The sequence below is a fragment of the Chelonoidis abingdonii genome, chromosome 6 (genome assembly GCF_003597395.2).
Source record: "Chelonoidis abingdonii isolate Lonesome George chromosome 6, CheloAbing_2.0, whole genome shotgun sequence".
Taxonomy (NCBI): Eukaryota; Metazoa; Chordata; order Testudines; family Testudinidae; genus Chelonoidis; species Chelonoidis abingdonii.
This window is the reverse complement of record NC_133774.1, coordinates 46,183,195-46,201,410: the sequence shown is the minus strand read 5'-3', so window position 1 is coordinate 46,201,410 and position 18,216 is coordinate 46,183,195. Positions and strand designations below refer to the sequence as shown.

Sequence of the window (18,216 nt, the reverse complement as noted above, 5' to 3'; positions counted from 1 at the left end):
GCTAGTAACCTCTCTCTTGTCTACTGACAGACCTGTGATGCATTTGGACTTTGCTAGACAAACCAAACCATTTCAGGGTGATGTGCTACTAACCTCTCCCCTGCATAATGCTAAACCATGGCTGTTCCAGGAAAGAAGGAACGCTCATGCTGCTGAAACCCCCAAGGTCCAGGAATTCCTGACTACAAAAGACATTAAAAATTGGCCCTGGTGAAAAAGATGTAGTATTGTAAAGTGGCAGAGAGGGACTTGTGGGGACCGTTCTTGGGAATGTGGAGTTAAATGGTGGGGTGGGGTTCTTCCAGGGGCTGGGCTCTGTGCTTATGGATAAGTACGGTCAGAATGGACTGCCCTCCCTAATTGGCTTTGAAAGAGAGATGTGTTAGGATTTCGATGGATTGTGATTAATACTACTCTAGGAACATAAAATTCACACTGCCCTTATCTAATTTCCAAATTACCTCTACATATCCTAATTGTTCAGGAGGGGCTGCCCTTAGATTAGCACTGCAAAGGGACTTGACCAGACACCTATGGGATGGTGCCAGTAGTGCAGATGCAATTTGAAATATTTATAAAAGCCAAGAACATGAAGAGAAATTAGGACAGTTAGAGAAAGCCACAGGTCTTATTACTGGAGCTCAGTTAACCCAGTTACATTATATTCACACTCTGTAACGATGCTGGTTCTGGTGGGACCCAACTGAGAGTGCCAGTTCAGGACAAATTGTTTAAAACAAGGCAGATCTTCGAGTGCTTGCTCATATCTATTCCAGTTAGGTGTACGCGTGCTGCGTGCACGTTCGTCCGAAGATTTTTAGCCTAGCAACACTCAGTGGGTCGGCTGGGCGCCCCCTGGAGTGGAGCCGCCATGGCGCTGGATATATACCCCTGCCAACCCAACCGCCCCTCAGTTCCTTCTTACCACCCATGTCGGTCGTTGGAACAGTGGAGCACGGCTTAGCTGATCTCCACCTCCCTAGCTCCTCGTAGTTTTCTCGTTATTGTGTATATAGTTCAAATTTCTATACTTGCAGTTAGTTCATTATTTTCTTTAACATAGTTAGTGTATATACTTAAGAGGGGTTTGGGAATTAGCCCCTTCCCCTCACCCGGTGCCGAGGCCCATGCCCGGTTCATCGGGTTTCAAACCGTGCTTGGCCTGTCACAAGCCGATGCCTACAGGAGATCCTCACAACTCCTGCCTTAAGTGCCTCGGGGAATCCCACCTCACAGATAAGTGCCGCATTTGCAAGGCCTTCAAGCTGCGGACCAGAAAGGAGCAGACTTTCATCTCAGACAGCTCCTGATGGAGGCAGCTCTTACTCCTCCACCCTCGGCACTGAGTGCCAGACAGTCCGCACCGGGGAGAAGTGCATCTTCAGCGCCGGAGTGCACCGGTACCGCTAAGGCTTCTCGGCACCAACCGTCGCCGGCCCAGATGTCTGCTCGGCACCGCTCCCTCTCCCCGCGGGTAAAAAAACGTAAGATTCCTGCGGCTTCCGTGTCCACGCTGCAGTCGGAGCACCCGCCTAAGTCGGACCACCCGACACCGACAACTGCCATGGCACCGACAACTTCAGCACCGTCGATTCCAGTCCCGCAAGAGCCATTGAGTCCGGTGCCTGACAGCTCCCTGGCACGCGCCGCAGTTGAGTTTACTATTCCCCCCACGCCAGAGACATTCTCTACGGGAAGAGAACTGATTGCACTGACGGAGTCTGCGCTGCCTCAACCCCAGGCACTGCCGGTGCAGGTTATACAGTCCATAGGCAAGCCTGCCCTACTGAGGTCCTACTGAGACCATCCTCCATCGGCACCACTGAGAGGCACCGATCATGATCGTGGTCCCGGGGGTGTTCTCGGTCCCATCGCCGATCCCGGTCCCGACGCCACTTGCGCTCCTGGTACCGTTCTCCATCTCAGTACCAGTCGCAGTCGCAGCACCGTTCAAGACCCTGTTCGCCGGCCCGGTACTCTCGGTACCGATCAAGCTCCCGGCACAGCACCTCTCGCAGCCGCTCCCGGCATCGAGCTTCGAGGTCCCGGTCAACCTCCTGGCACCATTCCGGTCGCAGGTCCCGGTCTCGTTCCTGGTACCGGTATAGCGCCCGGTACCGCTCTTCGCTGCAGCGTACAGACAGACTACCCAGGGATGGAGACCATTCTCGGGTTTTCACCTCCTCCTTGGCCGTTTTGCCATGCATCTATGTCATCCCATACGGACAGTGCTTCCTATGCACAGGACCGTGACTTAGATGTCCCCAGCCGTGTCTTCCAAGAGGCCCCGGCTCAAGACCAAGGACCTCATCAGTGGACGCCTTGGGCATATCACCAAGCCCAAGGTGGACCTCCAGTGCCATCACACTATGTACTGTCGAAGCACCGGGTGCCGGAGGCTACTGTTAGCTGCCCCCCTTCTGCGGGTACGGAGGGCGCTCCTATTCAGGCACCAGACCCTCAGGTCCCACCGGAGCCAGACATCTCCCAAGTCCATGAGACAACGGAGGATCTGATTGTCCCTGGCCTTTCCTCTTCCTCTTCTCCAGATGAAGTGGTGGCGGGGACATCCCCCTCGGGCCCTCCTCCAATTGACCTAAGGTCATATTAAGACCTCCTGAGACGGGTGGCCCTGAATATGAACCTCCAGGTGGAGGAGGTTCTGGAGATAGAGGACCCGATGGTAGATATTTTGTCAGCTGACACTCCCACAAGGGTGGCCTTACCATTTATTCGGATGATCCAAACGAAGACTGATACCATCTGGCAATCTCCAGCATCTATTCCGCCCACGGCTAGGGGAGCTGAGAGGAAGTACATGGTGCCCTCTAAGGGGTACTAGTACCTGTACGTACACCCTCCTCCCTACTCCCTCGTCGTCCAATTGGTTAATGAAAGGGAGCGCCATGGCCAGCAAGCCCCTGCCCCAAAAGCAAAGGAGGCTAGGCGCATGGATTTATTGGGACGTAAAATCTACTCTGCGGGGGGCCTCCAACTCAGGGTGGCAAACCAACAAGCCCTGCTTAGCTGCTATACTATAAAACTTGGGCGGCGATTGAGAAATTCACAGAGTTAGTCCCCCAAGACTCGCGTCAAAAGTTTGTGGCCCTTTTGGAGGAAGGAAAGAAGATGGCAAGAACTTCTCTCCAGGCCTCATTAGATGCAGCCGACTCCGCAGCCAGAATTCTGGCTTCAGGAATTGCCATGAGGTGAATATCATGGCTTCAGGTGTCAGGCCTTCCACCTGAATTGCAGCATACAATACAGGACTTGCCCTTCGAAGGTCAGGGCCTAATTTCGGAAAAGACTGACGCTAGGCTGCAGAGTCTGAAGGACAATAGGGTGATCATGCGCTCACTCAGGATGCACACACCGCAGACGCAGCACAGACCCTTGCTGCCCCAGCCTCAGCACCCTTACCCCTCGCCTAGACAGCGGCAGGGCTTCGGCAGAAGGCGCGGCTGAGGCAATCGCAGACGGCAGTCCGGACCCCAAGGGGGTCAGAATCACGGCCCCGCCAAACCACCTGCGGGACCTAAACCAAACTTTTGAAGGCGCACCTGAGGGCGACGTACCAGTTGTTCAACAGGATCCTTTCCCTCCTTTTTGCAACCGCCTCTCCTTTTTCCTCCCTGCGTGGACTCAACTAACTTCAGATCGTTGGGTCTTACACACGGTAGAAACTGCCTTCGGTTTATTTCGTGCCCCCTCCCCACCCCCGCTATCCTCGTCCCTCTTCAGGGACCCCTCTCACGAGCAAATCCTCTTGCAGGAGGTACGGTCCCTCCTTGCCATGGGGGCTATAGAGAAGGTACCGGAGGACTTGAGGGGCAAGGGGTTCTACTCTTGCTATTTCCTAATCTCCAAGGCAAAGGGAGGTCTCAGACCAATTCTAGACCTGTGGGGACTCAACAAGTTCTTGATAAGTTGAAGTTCCGCATGGTATCCCTGGGGACCATCATCCCATCCTTGGATCCTGGAGACTGGTATGCCGCCCTCGATATGAAGGATGCGTATTTTCACATTGTCATTTATCCTCCGCACAGACGGTACCTCAGGTTTGTGGTCAACCGTCAACATTTCCAATTTACGGTCCTTCCGTTTGGCCTCTCTACAGCCCCAAGAGTGTTCACAAAGTGTATGGCCGTAGTCGCCGCCTCCCTCCGTTGTCGACGCGTACACATCTCCCTTTATCTCGAAGATTGGCTCATTTGCGGGGCTTCCGAGACCCAAGTAACGCGGCATGTGGGCATCGTCAAGGATTTATTCATCCAGCTAGGCCTGATGATCAACCTAGAGGAATCCACTCTGGTTCCCACACAAAGAATAGAGTTCATCGGGGCCATTCTGGACTCCAATCTCGCCAGGGCCTGCTTACCACAGCCGCGGTTTCACGCAGTGATATCTATTATACAAGGCCTACAAAAATCCCCAACCACTTTGGCTCGAACTTGTCTCGGCCTCCTGGGTCACATGGCTGCCTGCACGTTCGTGACCAAGCACGCCAGGCTACGCCTACGTCCCCTTCAAACTTGACTCTCCTCAGTATACCACCCGGGGAGGCACAATATAGACAGGATCCTCATGGTTCCTCCGAGACTCCTAGGCTCCCTGGACTGGTGGTTGAAGCCCTCCCTGGTGTGTGCAGGGATGCTGTTCCATCTGCCCCAGTCTTCTATGGCCCTGACAACGGATGCGTCATCTCTTGGCTGGGGTGCTCACCTCAGACATCTTTGCACTCAAGGCCTTTGGTCATCTCAGGAGGTGGCCTTGCACATCAATGTCCGAGAGTTGAGAGCAGTCTGCCTTGCGTGCCAGGCATTTCAACAGCATCTGCAAGGCCGTTGTGTCTCAGTGTTCACAGACAACACAACAGCCATGTATTACAGCGGGGGACATGGTTCTCCCCCCTTTGTCAGGAAACCATTCAACTCTGGGATTTTTGTATAGCTCACTCAATAGACCTAGTAGCGTCCTTTCTCCCAGGGGTTCGGAACACTCTGGCGGATTGACTCAGCAGATCCTTCCTCTCTCACGAGTGGTCGATCCGTCTGGACATTATTCATTCTGTTTTCCAGAAGTGGGGATTTCCCCGCATAGACCTCTTCGCTTCCCGCGAGAACAGGAAATGCCACATGTTCTGCTCCTTCCAAGGTCTCTCCCCGGGCTTGATGTCGGACGCTTTCCTGATACTGTGGACGACCCAACTGCTTTACATCTTTCCACCATTCCCGCTGGTTCACAGGGTCCTGCTAAAGCTCCACAGGGATGGAACTCGGTTGATCATGATCGCCCCAGCGTGGCCCAGACAGCACTGGTACACCATGTTGCTCGACCTGTCGATAACCAGCCCAATTACCCTGCCTCTTCACCCAGACCTCATAACTCAGGACCACGGCAGACTTCACCACCCAGACCTGGAGTCCCTTCACCTCACGGCATGGCTCTTGCGTGGTTGAGCCAGTCAGAGTTACACTGCTCTGCCTCAGTACAACAAATACTCGTGGATAGCAGGAAACCTTCCACTCAGTCTACGTATCTGGCCAAGTGGAAGCATTTTTCCTGCTGGTGTGAAACGCAAAATGTTACTCCCACCGAGGTCTCTATCCCCACCATCCTGGACTACCTCTGGTCTCTCAAACAGCAGGGCCTAGCGGTATCATCATTGAGGGTGCACTTGGTGGCCATTTCTACCTTCCACCCAGGGGAGAGTGGCTGCTCCGTGTTTTCACACCCTATGGTTTCCAGGTTCCTCAAGGGCTTGGCGTGCCTATACCCCCAAGTACGCCACCCTGCCCCTACCTGGGACCTCAACCTGGTCTTATGTCTCCACCATTTGAGCCGTTAGCAACTTGCTCATTGCTATACCTGTCCTGGAAGACAGTTTTCCTCGTAGCCATTACGTCGGCCAGACAAGTCGCTGAGCTTCGGGCGCTCACGGTGGACCCACCATATACTGTGTTTCACAAGGACAAGGTGCAGTTGCGACCGCACCCAGTGTTCCTCCCTAAAGTGGTATTGGCCGTCCATATCAATCAGGACATCTTCCTTCTGGTCTTCTTCCCGAAGCCGCACTCATCACGACGGGAGCAACAATTGCACTCCCTAGATGTCCGTAGGGCGCTCGCATTTTATATCAAACGGACGAAGCCCTTTCGTAAATTGCCCCAACTCTTCGTTGCAGTGGCAGACCGAATGAAGAGCCTACCTGTCTCCTCCCAGAGGATCTCATCTTGGGTGACGGCTTGCATCCGCACTTGTTATGACTTGGCTCGTGTTCCCTCGAGCCATCTCACCGCACATTCTACCAGGGCTCAGGCTTCATCTGGTGCCTTCCTGGCTCATGTACCAATCCAGGAAATATGTCGCGCAGCTACCTGGTCCTCGATCCACACCTTTGCTTCGCATTATGCTCTGGTTCAACAGTCAAGAGATGATGCTGCTTTGGCTCAGCAGTTTTGCATTCTGCCACATCTCACTCCGATCCCACCGCTTAGGTAAGGCTTGGGAATCACCTAACTGGAATAGATATGAGCAAGCACTCGAAGAAGAAAAGACGGTTACTCACCTTTGTAACTGTTGTTCTTCGAGATGTGTTGCTCATATCCATTCCAAACCCGCCCTCTTTCCCCACTGTCGGTGTAGCCGGCAAGAAGGAACTGAGGGGTGGTTGGGTCGGCAGGCGTATATATCCGGCGCCATAGTGGCACCACTCCAGGGGGCGCCCAGCCGACCCACTGAGTGTTGCTAGGGTAAAAATCTTCAGATGAATGTGCACGCAGTGCGCGCACACCTAATTGGAATAGATATGAGCAACACATCTCGAAGAACAACAGTTACAAAGGTGAGTAACCGTCTTTGACAGCCCAAGGCTGGGGTTTTTCGACCTCTAAGGTAAACCAAACCAGCCAGACAAAGAGGACTTTGGTCTCACCCCACTGGCTAGCCACAAGTCCACACAAGCAATTCCCTTAGACACTCCAGTCTCCCAGTATCACCACCAGTGCCACTCATTAGGGGGACAAATGGTTATGAAAACCAATACCCCAGTAAAATAAAAAAGGTTCTATCAATCCCAAAGGACCAAGCCCCAGTCCCAGGTCAATATACAAATGAGATCTTACCCACAAATTATGCTTTTGCCAATCCTTTAGAATATAAAATCTGAAGATTTATTCATAAAAGGAAAAAGATATAGATGAGAGCTACAATTAGTCAAATGGAATCAATTACATACAGTAATGGCAAAGTCTTGGTTCAGGCTTATAGCAGTGATAGAATAAACTGCAGGTTCAAATCAAGTCTCTGGAGTACATCCACAGCTGGGATGGGTCAACGGTCCTTTGTTCAGAGCTTCAGTTTGTAGCAAAGTCCCTCCAGAGGTAAGAAACAGGATTGAAGACAAGATGGAGATGAGGCACCAGCCTTTTATAGTCTTTTCCAGGTGTAAGAACACCTCTTAGTTCTTACTGTGGAAAATTACAGCAAAATGGAGTCTGGAGTTACATGGGCAAGTTCCTGCAGACTTTGCTGAGTTATAAGGTATATCTGCCTTCTCTCAATGGGTGATTTGTATAGCTGATGATCCTTAATGGGTCATCAAGCAGGCTAGGCAGAGCTAACACCAACTTATCTGGGATGTTTCCCAGAAGCATAGCATAAGTTTGAAATACAGGCAGTATAGAGCCAATATTCATAACTTCAACTACAAAATTGATACAGACATATAGACAGCATAATCATAACCACCAAACCATAACCTTGTCTTAGACACCTCATTTGACCCCCTTTATACAAGATTTGGTGCCACTACAGGACTTTGGTTGCAACCATGTTCTGTTTGGTCCCAGTTCAAATCAATAATATGACACACTCATTAGCATATTTCCCTAAAATTATATGGAGTGCAACGTCACATACCCTTTGCCCAGTACAGACAGGATAGAGTTTTTAGGAGTTGTGTTTGTCTCTTGCCAGGCCAGAGCATTTCTCCCAGAGTCTGAATTCCAATCTCTAGTGATAGACCTCAAGGATGGGGAAAGCCATTTGTTCTAACAGACAACATCACAGCTATGTTTTACCTCAATAGGCAGGGAGGCACTCACTCATCCCTCCTTCGTTGAAGCAGTTCACCTGTAGGAATTTTTGCATAGTCCATTCAGTCAACCTCAAGGCCTCTTACTTTCCATAGCTGCAGAATGAGCTAGCAGACCATCTGAGCAGGTCATTTTCTAGTCACCACAAATAGTCTTTTTGCCTGGATGTGGCAAGATTAATTTTCCAGCAGTGGGTGACGCCGCAGATTGATCTATTTGCAAACAACTTTCTGCTCCCTGCAAGGCCACAGTCCAGTCTCAATCACAGATACCTTCCTGCTACCCTGGACAGAAAAACGATGCTTTCCTCCTGATCCCACTCCTACAGAGTGCTATTAAAGATCAAGCAGGATCATGCCTGGTTTATATGAATAGCCCCAGCACTGGTTCCTCCACTCTACTTGACTTCCCAGTGACATCTCCAATCTCATTCCCATTGCACCTGGATCTGATCTCCCAAGATTGTGGTCGGCTACTCCACCTGAACCTGCAACCCCTTCACCTAATGGCCTAGAAGCTCTATTGCTAAATTCCAGAGAACAGTCTTGCTCGGAACAAGTTTGCTAGATCTTACTAAGAAGTAGAAACCCCTCCAACAGGACGCCTCCTTGTCAAAATGGAAGTGGTTCTCTGTCTGGGCTTGTCAAATCAGCATCTTGTTGATGCATTTGTCCATCCAACATATCCTTGACTATCTGTTGGACCTAAAACATCAAGGCTTAGCAGTTTCCTCTGCCAAGGTTCATCTGGCAGCAGTATCAGCTTTCCACCTTTGTATGGATAACCAGTCTGTTTTTTCTAATGGTATAATAATCAGATTCCTTAAAGGTCTGTAAAGGTTGTAGCGATGAGATGCAGATGAGCAGAAAACCAGAGTTTACTTCTGTACACAGAAATCCACTGGTTTTCCCATGGAAAAGTTCTCGCTCATTTGTATGAGCTGAGAGACGAATTAAAACTGTTCTTAACTTTGGAGGAATCCACATATACAGACTTGATCTCTGATGTGGCATGGTGTGCAAAACTTGCTTATTTGGCTTATGTATTCCAACACCATGTGAGCAGGAAAGTGCAAGGTAGAAATGAGAATCTTCTCTCCTGCATGGATAAATTGCATGGGTTTAGATCTGGGTACACAACCTATGGCACGAGTGCCGAAGGCGGCACGCGAGCTGATTCTCAGTGGCACTCACACTGCCCGGGTCCTGGCCACCAGTTTGGGGGGCTCGGCATTATAATTTAATTTTAAATGAAGCTTCTTAAACATTTTAAAACCTTATTTACTTTGCATACAACAATAGTTTAGTTATATGTTACAGACTCATAGAAAGAGACCTTCTAAAAGCGTTAAAATGTATTACTGGCATGCGAAACCTTAAATTAGAGTGAAAAAATGAAGATGTGGCACACCACTTCTGAAAGGTTGCTGACCCCTCTTTTAGATCTAAGTTAGCCTTCTGGTAGCAGAAGTCACAGTAGAAATGTCCCCCCCACAGACATGGCAGATCCTACTGGGAGTATTTTGGTCAATGTAATTTCTGAATATCTGAAAGTTCTGGAAGAAAAATTCAGGTTATATTTTTCTTCAGCCTATACAAAAGATTTTGACTGGATCTTTGGAGTTCCTTTGCAGTGGGAAGTGCTAAGAATCTTACAAAAATGGCTCAAGCAACTTGCCAAATTAAGGATGGACTGTGCTTTAAAGTATGGTGACATGTCTTTGGACTCATTCTGGTTGATGGTGGCAGCTCAATACCCAGTAATGTCACACTGTGCTATCTCCATTCTGTTCCTGTTTTCAACAATGTACCTGTGTAAGTTTTTTAAGTCCGCCTTGCATCAAAAACAAAGAGAGCGTCTGAGATTGGTGGAGCAAGAGCTCCAAATTGCATTGTTCACATTTCCTGCCAGGATTCAATGACTCTGTGCATCAAAACAAGCTCAAATTTCTCATTAAAAGTAAGTTTTCTTTTAATAATTTTAGCACGCCCCACACACATTTTATTGAAGTGTACCTTAGACTAGAAAAGGTTGGGAAACACAGCTATAGTGTGAGCTGGTGGTCTATAGCAAACACCAACTACTACCCCATCTTCTGCTTTATCCGTTAGAATATGGATCCTTAAGTGTTTATGATCATTTTCTTCTAAGTTGCCAATGACTTGGAAACAGGTAATGCCTTTTTGGACAGAGTGCCAGTCCATGTTTGCCCACTCCATGCTTCAATCTTGTGTGGAAACATGCTTTTCTAGATTAATTCAGAAAACTCTTTAAAGATCATTTCAAATCAATAAAAACTAGGAAGCCAATTTATGGTTGACTATTCATTACAGTGAAGTTTTAATCCTTGAGGATATGACCATAACTTAAATCTACTAGCAAGTAAAATTTTGTTATTTTTAATTTGGAAAAAAAAAAAAAACCCAAACTTTTACTTTGTTTTGCATTTTCTCATTAGATGGCCCCACTTCCTGGTTGAGGATTTATAATATAGAAGCTGGATCCTCTTTCCGCAGGAAAAGAGGATGGGCACACTAGAAAAATGTGTCCAACTGAAACCAAAATGGCTTTCTCTCCTGCCTCAGCTAAGAGCGGATCCAGACTTGATAGAAGCTGACGGACTCGTTTTGTTAGGAACTTATGTTTGGCTTTGGCAGTGACTGGTAGGTGGGAAAGATAACTAGAGAAATCCAAACCTAGATTCTCCTGTAAAATGCAGCAACGGATGAGAGATTCTTTTCCATATCAGCTGACTGTGCAGTTCTGAACTCCAATCCCCGCTCTCCAGCAAAACAGGATCTGGCTGCTATGCATACTTGCCTACTGTGGGAAATGGAAAAGCTTGGAATTTTCATTTTGGCTGTTTCCTGAAACCTTGTCTTACATGTTCCTTTCTGACATATGACCAGAAAAATTGACATAATTGTTTTAAACTTGGGAAATTCTCTATTCTCTTACTTTACTCCCAAAACAATGAGGCTCAAGAACTATCAACTTCTCTCTCTGACTAAAAAGGATCTAATGTTCTCTTCTGTTCATTGCTGCAGCACTGGATGTCCTGAGATTTTGAAGGGAGGCCTGAGACATGGCACAAAAGCCTATGGGTTAGGCAGGTATGCTGCTTTATGTCTGCATCTAGGAAGGTTAGCCACATAGTGTGTGAGAGTGGAAAACATAGAGTGAAGTATATGTATTTTATTTGCTGGAAGATTCCTCAGTTGTTGTCCCATTGAGAGAGAGAAAGAGATACATCTAGTCATTTTTTTTTAGTTCACTGTGACCTAGGCTGTCAATCTTAACTTGAGTTTTCTAGGTTTTGTTGGTATAACAGCCTCTAACAATTTTAAAACATTTTTGCATCTAAGCTAACACAGTACCAAATGGTTACATTAGACCTCTATTGCTCTATCTACCAAAACAAACAAACAAACAAAAACATGAAATACATGCAGAAACAGAAGTTGGAGGTGTACCTCACTCTCCTCATCCTGAAAGAATGGGCAGTCATAAACTGTAACCTGATGTTACAGACCTCCTAGTGCTATACTGAAAATACGTTGACTATTCATCTGAAGTGAGAGTAGTCAAAACTTTTACAGCATTGACAATATTGAGTTTATCCATATTTACAATAACCTGAACTGTCTCTGTTAAATCTACTTTTTGCATGTTTTAATTTTTTTAACATAAAAATGAATATCTAGGTCTTGGTTTTACTAGGATCCTGTAGACATGTATTATTCACTTTTCTTTTCTTTTTTTTTCTTCCCTCCATTCAGATGCAGAGTTTGCAAGGTGGTACAGAAGCCATACCCCATTTGGACCAGTTGGAAGCTGATTATTATGATCTACAGCTTCAGTTGTATGAAGTGCAGTTTGAGATTTTGAAGTATGAAGAGCTGCTGCTGACAGCACAACTTGAAAGCATCAAAAGACTAGTGTCAGGTGCAGTACAAGTTTTATGTGCATAATCTTTGTTATCTAAGACAGTACTACTACTAGAACTGTAAAACTTAGCATCAGCAATTTTAGCATTCTCTAAATAAGTAAAGATTTAGGACTTTGAACATAAGTACAATTAAAATAAGTTAAAATCTGCATCTGGGAGAAGGAGGTAGATTTTTAAATCTTTATCATAGAATCATAGAATATCAGGGTTGGAAGGGACCTCAGGAGGTCATCTAGTCCAACCCCCTGCTAAAAGCAGGACCAATTCCCAAATTATGTATTGCTTTGTCTCCTTACCTTCAGTTGAAATCACATACCTAACGTCTTATGCAATATTTGGAAACATTAGGACTAGAAAGGAAGAAATTATTTTCTAAATAGTCTTGTGTACTGCATGTTTGGCTAACTTACAGGAGTTGTTGCTCTCAAAATTTCTGAAATAAATATTTAAATGTAGCAAGTATCAGAGGGGTAGCCGTGTAAGTCTGGATCTGTAAAAGTAGCAAAGAGTCCTGTGGCACCTTTTAGACATCCAACGAAGTGGGTATTCACCCACGAAAGCTCATACTCCAATACATCTGTTAGTCTATAAGGTGCCACAGGATTCTTTGCTGCTTTTAAGTCTAGCAAGTGGCTGTCAAGGAGGTGTCATGCAAATCAGAATCCTCCGGCTGAGCTTTGGATACAAGGGCAACATAAATGCTTCAAAATGTAACAGAGTTTAGATCAGGGACACGCAAGCTAGGGTGCCTAGACCTGATCTAGCTCACAAATCATTTAAAACCAACTCATAGACATGACGCAGGGAAATTTAGTGTATTTGTATCCAGCCTGGTTTCCTGGGTTTTCTTATGCTTATACTTTTACTCAGATGTTAGCTGTCTATGCTGGCTCAGTGCTAAAGGACTTGTGGAGGAAGTGTTCATCAGAAAAGTCACTCTAGAGCAGAAATTTTCAAATGTGCTCGCATTGTGAGTTACATCTTGGGAGATGGCACCTTTTCCCCCATTTACAGTAGTGTGGACTGTCTCTTCTCACATGTGTGATCCTATAACATCCTTACGGCAATTACTGTAATTGAGCCCATAGAGAAAGAGAGCTTAATACATTTTTAGCTGTGTTTTAATTAAATTTAGCAGTTAGCCTAGCCAGCTCTCTGCAGGCCATGAGTAAGTGCTCAATAGATAGCTCTTTGTTCACAGACTGCTTTAGGATATGATTCTAGTTTTGATCCTGATGTCACTGCACTGTTTACGTTCATACAACCAGAAAGGAACCTATCTAGTAAGAGAGACAAAGGAGGAAGAAGTAATTAAATCCATTTTCTTTAAATTAATATTAGCAAAATTATAATGTTATGTTGATTTTTACTTCTGGAAGGTTCACTGAGTAATTTGAAGGACCTCTGAGTTGAGGTACATTGTCACCAGTACTTAAATTCGGTTTGGGTATTGAGATTATTCCACTATTACCAACTTTTCCACCAAAAGAACAGTAGACCTGCTGTAAAAGTAGTATACATCACTGTTTTGGTCATGGTACACTTAAGTAAGCTTTCAGATGATTACTGAATCAGAAAAATTCTTCATAGCTTACTGCTTAAGTTTTAAAAATATTCTTATTTCACAATATTACACTTTTATATTTAAGCCTTTATCCAAAAAAGCTTAGACGGTTTGACAAACTTTATTGAACGCAACAGTCTGTTAGGAGTTAGCGTTTTTAAATAATGTACAGCAATACCACATACAAGTTAAAATAGAATACTGAAAGAATACTGATGCAGTTGAAATTTATGAGGGAGTTTTAGTTAGGCAGAATGAAACTACCTATTTGGAATTAATCCCGCAGAACTAGTGCAGTTACTCTTGTAAAAAATACCATAGGATTCTGCATCTCCTCTGAAACATGGCATCTCTCAAAGTACTGTGGCCTCTAACACACACGAATTACTACTGACTCAGAGAAAAGTGCTGTTTATTGGATAATCAATCCTACTTCCTTTAAAGTACAGTTATGGTCAGAAAAGTAGCATTTTTCCTATGAAACAGATCTGTACTATGTACATTTTAGTAACCATCGTAAACTGGAACTACTTTTTACTCCTGGTAGCTACATTCACTCTGTAGTGCCAGGAGACGGCATCAGGAGAATTGACTAAATTCTGGCTGGGAATCTTCTTTTGATAATGCTAAAGCCAGAAAAAACACAACTTTACTTCAGAATCCTAGCTTGAATGTCCAGGTTGGTAGTTAGGGAGGGAAAAAACATTGTTTTACTTGTAAATGGAACACAGTTGCTCTGATAGCTGTTGAGACAGTAAACAGGGAATTCCATGATGATGGCCTTTAGAGTTACCAACAGAAGATCTGTACTTGAATTCACATTCTGTAAATTAAGGCTTTTAAAGGGTCAACATACCGAAACACTCCAGCTTCCTCTCTGCTGAGGGATTTGTGGTAGATGGAATGTCATCAACAGATAATGTGAGAGTTGGCTGCTAGCTTAGTATTTTAATTTATCTGGCAAGTCTGAATGTTGTGGGGCTAAACAGAAAAGGAATTATTTTAATTTGCATATTTTTTATGTTCCAGGTTATAAGAGAGGTTCAGTACTTACCAATCTCACAGACATGTTTTAAAGGCCAAAAAGAATAGTATGTGTTTTTCTGATGAAAGACACAATAGAATTGAAAGGGAACCTGCAAATGTACAAATATTTTAAAGAAAACTCTTGCATGTCCCAGTTTTAGCACTGAAGTGCTTGTTAAAGATATAATTGAGCAGGGTGGATTTGATTTAAATCACTAGTCAGGAAGACTCGATTTAATCATGGATTTCTACATAAAAGTGCATTCTTGTTGGTTGTTATAACCTTACTACACATTCTTCACAACTCAGAGATAGATGTAGGTTTCGTTTTTAGAAAGGAACACTATACATTTTTAAAGTGATTTATTTTGAAACTTTTCAGATTAGTTTTACAGCTATATCAGAAAATGAATGATTGTTTGGGTATTTTATTTACCAAAGGTAATTGAAGTAGATATTTCTGAAGTCATTGGGAAGTGAACTATCTCCAAATCAACAGGTTAATCATTAATATTTGGAAGATTTTCTTGCCATGCTGTATTAGGAGGAGAACATCACCAGACAGACATTTAAACTGTTTTCTTTAACTAAAACAACAACCTTCTGTGTTCTGGATTTTTTTCTTCAATGGCAAACATTTAATAAATATTTTAACAAAACAAGCAAATGAATTTTTGAATGTAGTTAAACATTCAAGTTTTTTAAAATTGTTTTTAACTAAGATAGTTAAATGAAATATAAAAAAAAAAATGAAATTGACTGTGTCAGCCAGGTCAACAGAGAAAACTAAATGATCTGGCTTCGCAGTAACTCAGCATCGTACTGCAACTTCCATTTCTGTTTGATTCAATAAAGCTAAAGAAAAGAAAAACAAGCTTTCACTACCTTTTCAGGTCCCAATGATTCTATTTGAATGAATTAGTCCAAAGGAAGAAAATATTCTTTCTACACTGGCAGAAGAAGCTACTGCTGTTAAAAGTGAGATTGTCACTTCAACAGTCTCTGAATCCAAGTTCCTAAGTGACTTCCACCAGTTCACTGGTGTGACTTTCTTTAAAACATTATCAGCAAACATATATTTTTTGATTCGTTCACCCTTATCTCTGAAGTTTATTATAGTTGGCATTATGGAGGGATGATTGCTGGATGTCCATGTCATAGCCAACTCTTCTTCAGTAGTTAAGGTTTGACCCTGGTACTGAGAATTGAGTATTGAGAATATCTGCAAGAAAATGAGCTGGAGATGTACTTGTCCCATTTGTTTTGTTAATGCGTGTAATTTAACTCTGTCATTGCATATTTCTCTCTTTAAGATATCACTCAGTTCCTTCCAAATTTCAGTGGCATCAGCAATAAAACAGCTATTTCTCTGCGTTTTGTTCAAGGGTATAGAAATAGGCTTCAGGGTACTCAGCATGTCTTCAACATTTCTCTTAAGCCCAACGTTGAGAACTTTGGCTGTGACAGTGCCATCTATTTTTTCAAAACAGATGAGGCCAGTTCTTGAAATAGTGCTCAAAACAGTCCATTACTGAGTTCTGTTGCACATCTTGTGGGACAATTAGCTTGGTTCTTCCCACTTTTGTCAGAGCAGCTACTGCAAAGTGGTTGTTACAGAAGTATTTTGCAGTTTCAACAACATTAGCCTTTATTTCTTGAACACTGAAGTCTTTGGCTAGGAGGTCATCAAATAAGCACTTCAACCATATGTTGTTAGCTTGGGACTCTCTTCTAAATAATTTCTTCTCATCTTGGATACATTTGCAGCATTATCTGTGACCAAGCTGTGTACTAGACATTTGATTTTTTTAATTGCTTTTACTGCTACTTCTTGTAAGTATTCTACTGTGTGCGTATTTCCTGATGTATCAATTGTTTCTGTAAAGAGACATTCCTTTCTTCTGTTGTCACACAAGCACAAACAGCAGGATCACTCTGGACATTGCTCCACCCATCAAGACTCAAGTTAGCAATTTTACCCGCTAGACCTTTTGCACACTGCTCAGTTTCTCTTTCATACACTTTATCCAGCAATTTGCCTGCTACATCTGCTCTGTTATGGGGTTCCAGGAGTTTCACAGAATCATAAGATTGGGTCCCTAATCCATGAACTATTAGAACTCATTTACAAAACTTTTCTTAAACATTACATGACTATATTGTCTCATACCATAGAATTTGAATTTATAATCCCTATTCCATGATGAGATATCTTTTGAGCTATAAAGTATCTTAATTAAAACTATCTTTAGATAGGTTCCCCCCCCTCAAAAAGCATTTTACCAAAAAACAAACCAACCAACCATTTTTTGATTGATTTTTTTTAAATCATTGATTTTTATCCAGCCAGTAATTGAGTCTGTCAGTGCATTTGTAAAATCCTGTTTTACAACTCTGCCTCGTTTTAGAATGAAAACTGCACACAGATTCTCTCTTTGATACCTGCTTAAGAAAATACAGTTTTAGATTATTCAAACATGAAATTTTGCAGGCTGATTTTTCATAAAGTGGTCCAGTGATATGTATGGCTGAATTTTTTTTTCTAAGTGAGTGCTAGGTTCAATGACTAGTGTGGTGTTTTTTGTACATTGTTTTAATTTTAGAGTTATGAAGTTCTGTCCTTACTTGCTAGAATCACTTTCTTTTTCCGAGTTGCTGTTTGTTATAGTCAGCACCAGGAGGCAGAAGATGCTTCATGCAGATAACACAGTAAATGGCTGCTGCTTTTAAGATGGGTAGCCTCATAGAAGGGAGGAGGGAAGCCCTTGCCCCAGAAGAATCCTACAGCTGGGTAGGAGGAAGTTAGAGTTGTATGCAACCAAAGTAGCAGCTTTCCTGAGGTGGCTGACTGCAGGAGATATAAGAAGACTTTTGATAATGTCCTTGTCCTCTTAAGTGTGGTGTCTTCAAGGGAAGCCTAGCAGAGGTACTCACCCTGCCTCCGGTGAGCAGAAGCTCTGACTAGGCGCCAAGAAACCTTCTGATGGGCGAAATCTTGGGATCATCATGTTGTCTAATTTCTCTTTCATGGGGTGTGTGTGTGTGTGTGTGTGCGTGTGTGTGTGTGATATCTGAAGAAGAGTCTCACAACAGACACCGTAGGAAGTTGCTTTGTAGCTTGAACTTTTCAGTGGAGATCACATGGGATGACTGTGCAGCATAAACTCTCCCCTCATTTTAGTTAAGTTCAAACACTATCAGGGGTGTAGTGTTGGGGTGACATGGGATTATGTTTCCTTCCCAAATCCATGCTTACATTTATTCTTTCTTAGAATGGTGTGTGAGCCAATAAGGTGCAGGAGGTACATAATTGATGTAGCTTTTTATGTGTTAGCTAAACTGTAGAGCAGGGGTTGGCAACCTTTCAGAAGTGATGTGCTGAGTCTTCATTTATTCACTCTAATTAAGGTTTCAAGTGCCGGTAATACATTTTAACATTTTTAGAAGGTCTCTCTCTAAGTCTATAAACTATTGTTGTATGTAAAATAAACAAGTTTTTTTAAAATGTTTAAGAAGCTTCATCTAAAATTAAATTAAAATGCAGATCTTATCAGTTTAGTGCAGTGGTTCTTAACCTGGGG

General features: G+C 44.1%; 1 protein-coding gene across 1 annotated transcript in view; it reads left to right on the top strand.

The window, feature by feature from the left end:
- JMY (junction mediating and regulatory protein, p53 cofactor) overlaps positions 1-18,216 on the top strand; it is a 146,002-nt gene that overhangs the window by 76,070 nt on the left and 51,716 nt on the right. The window contains exon 5 of the mRNA XM_032778561.2: positions 11,876-12,041. Within this exon, the coding sequence (XP_032634452.1) occupies positions 11,876-12,041 (166 nt within the window). The remainder of the gene's footprint in view (positions 1-11,875; positions 12,042-18,216) is intronic.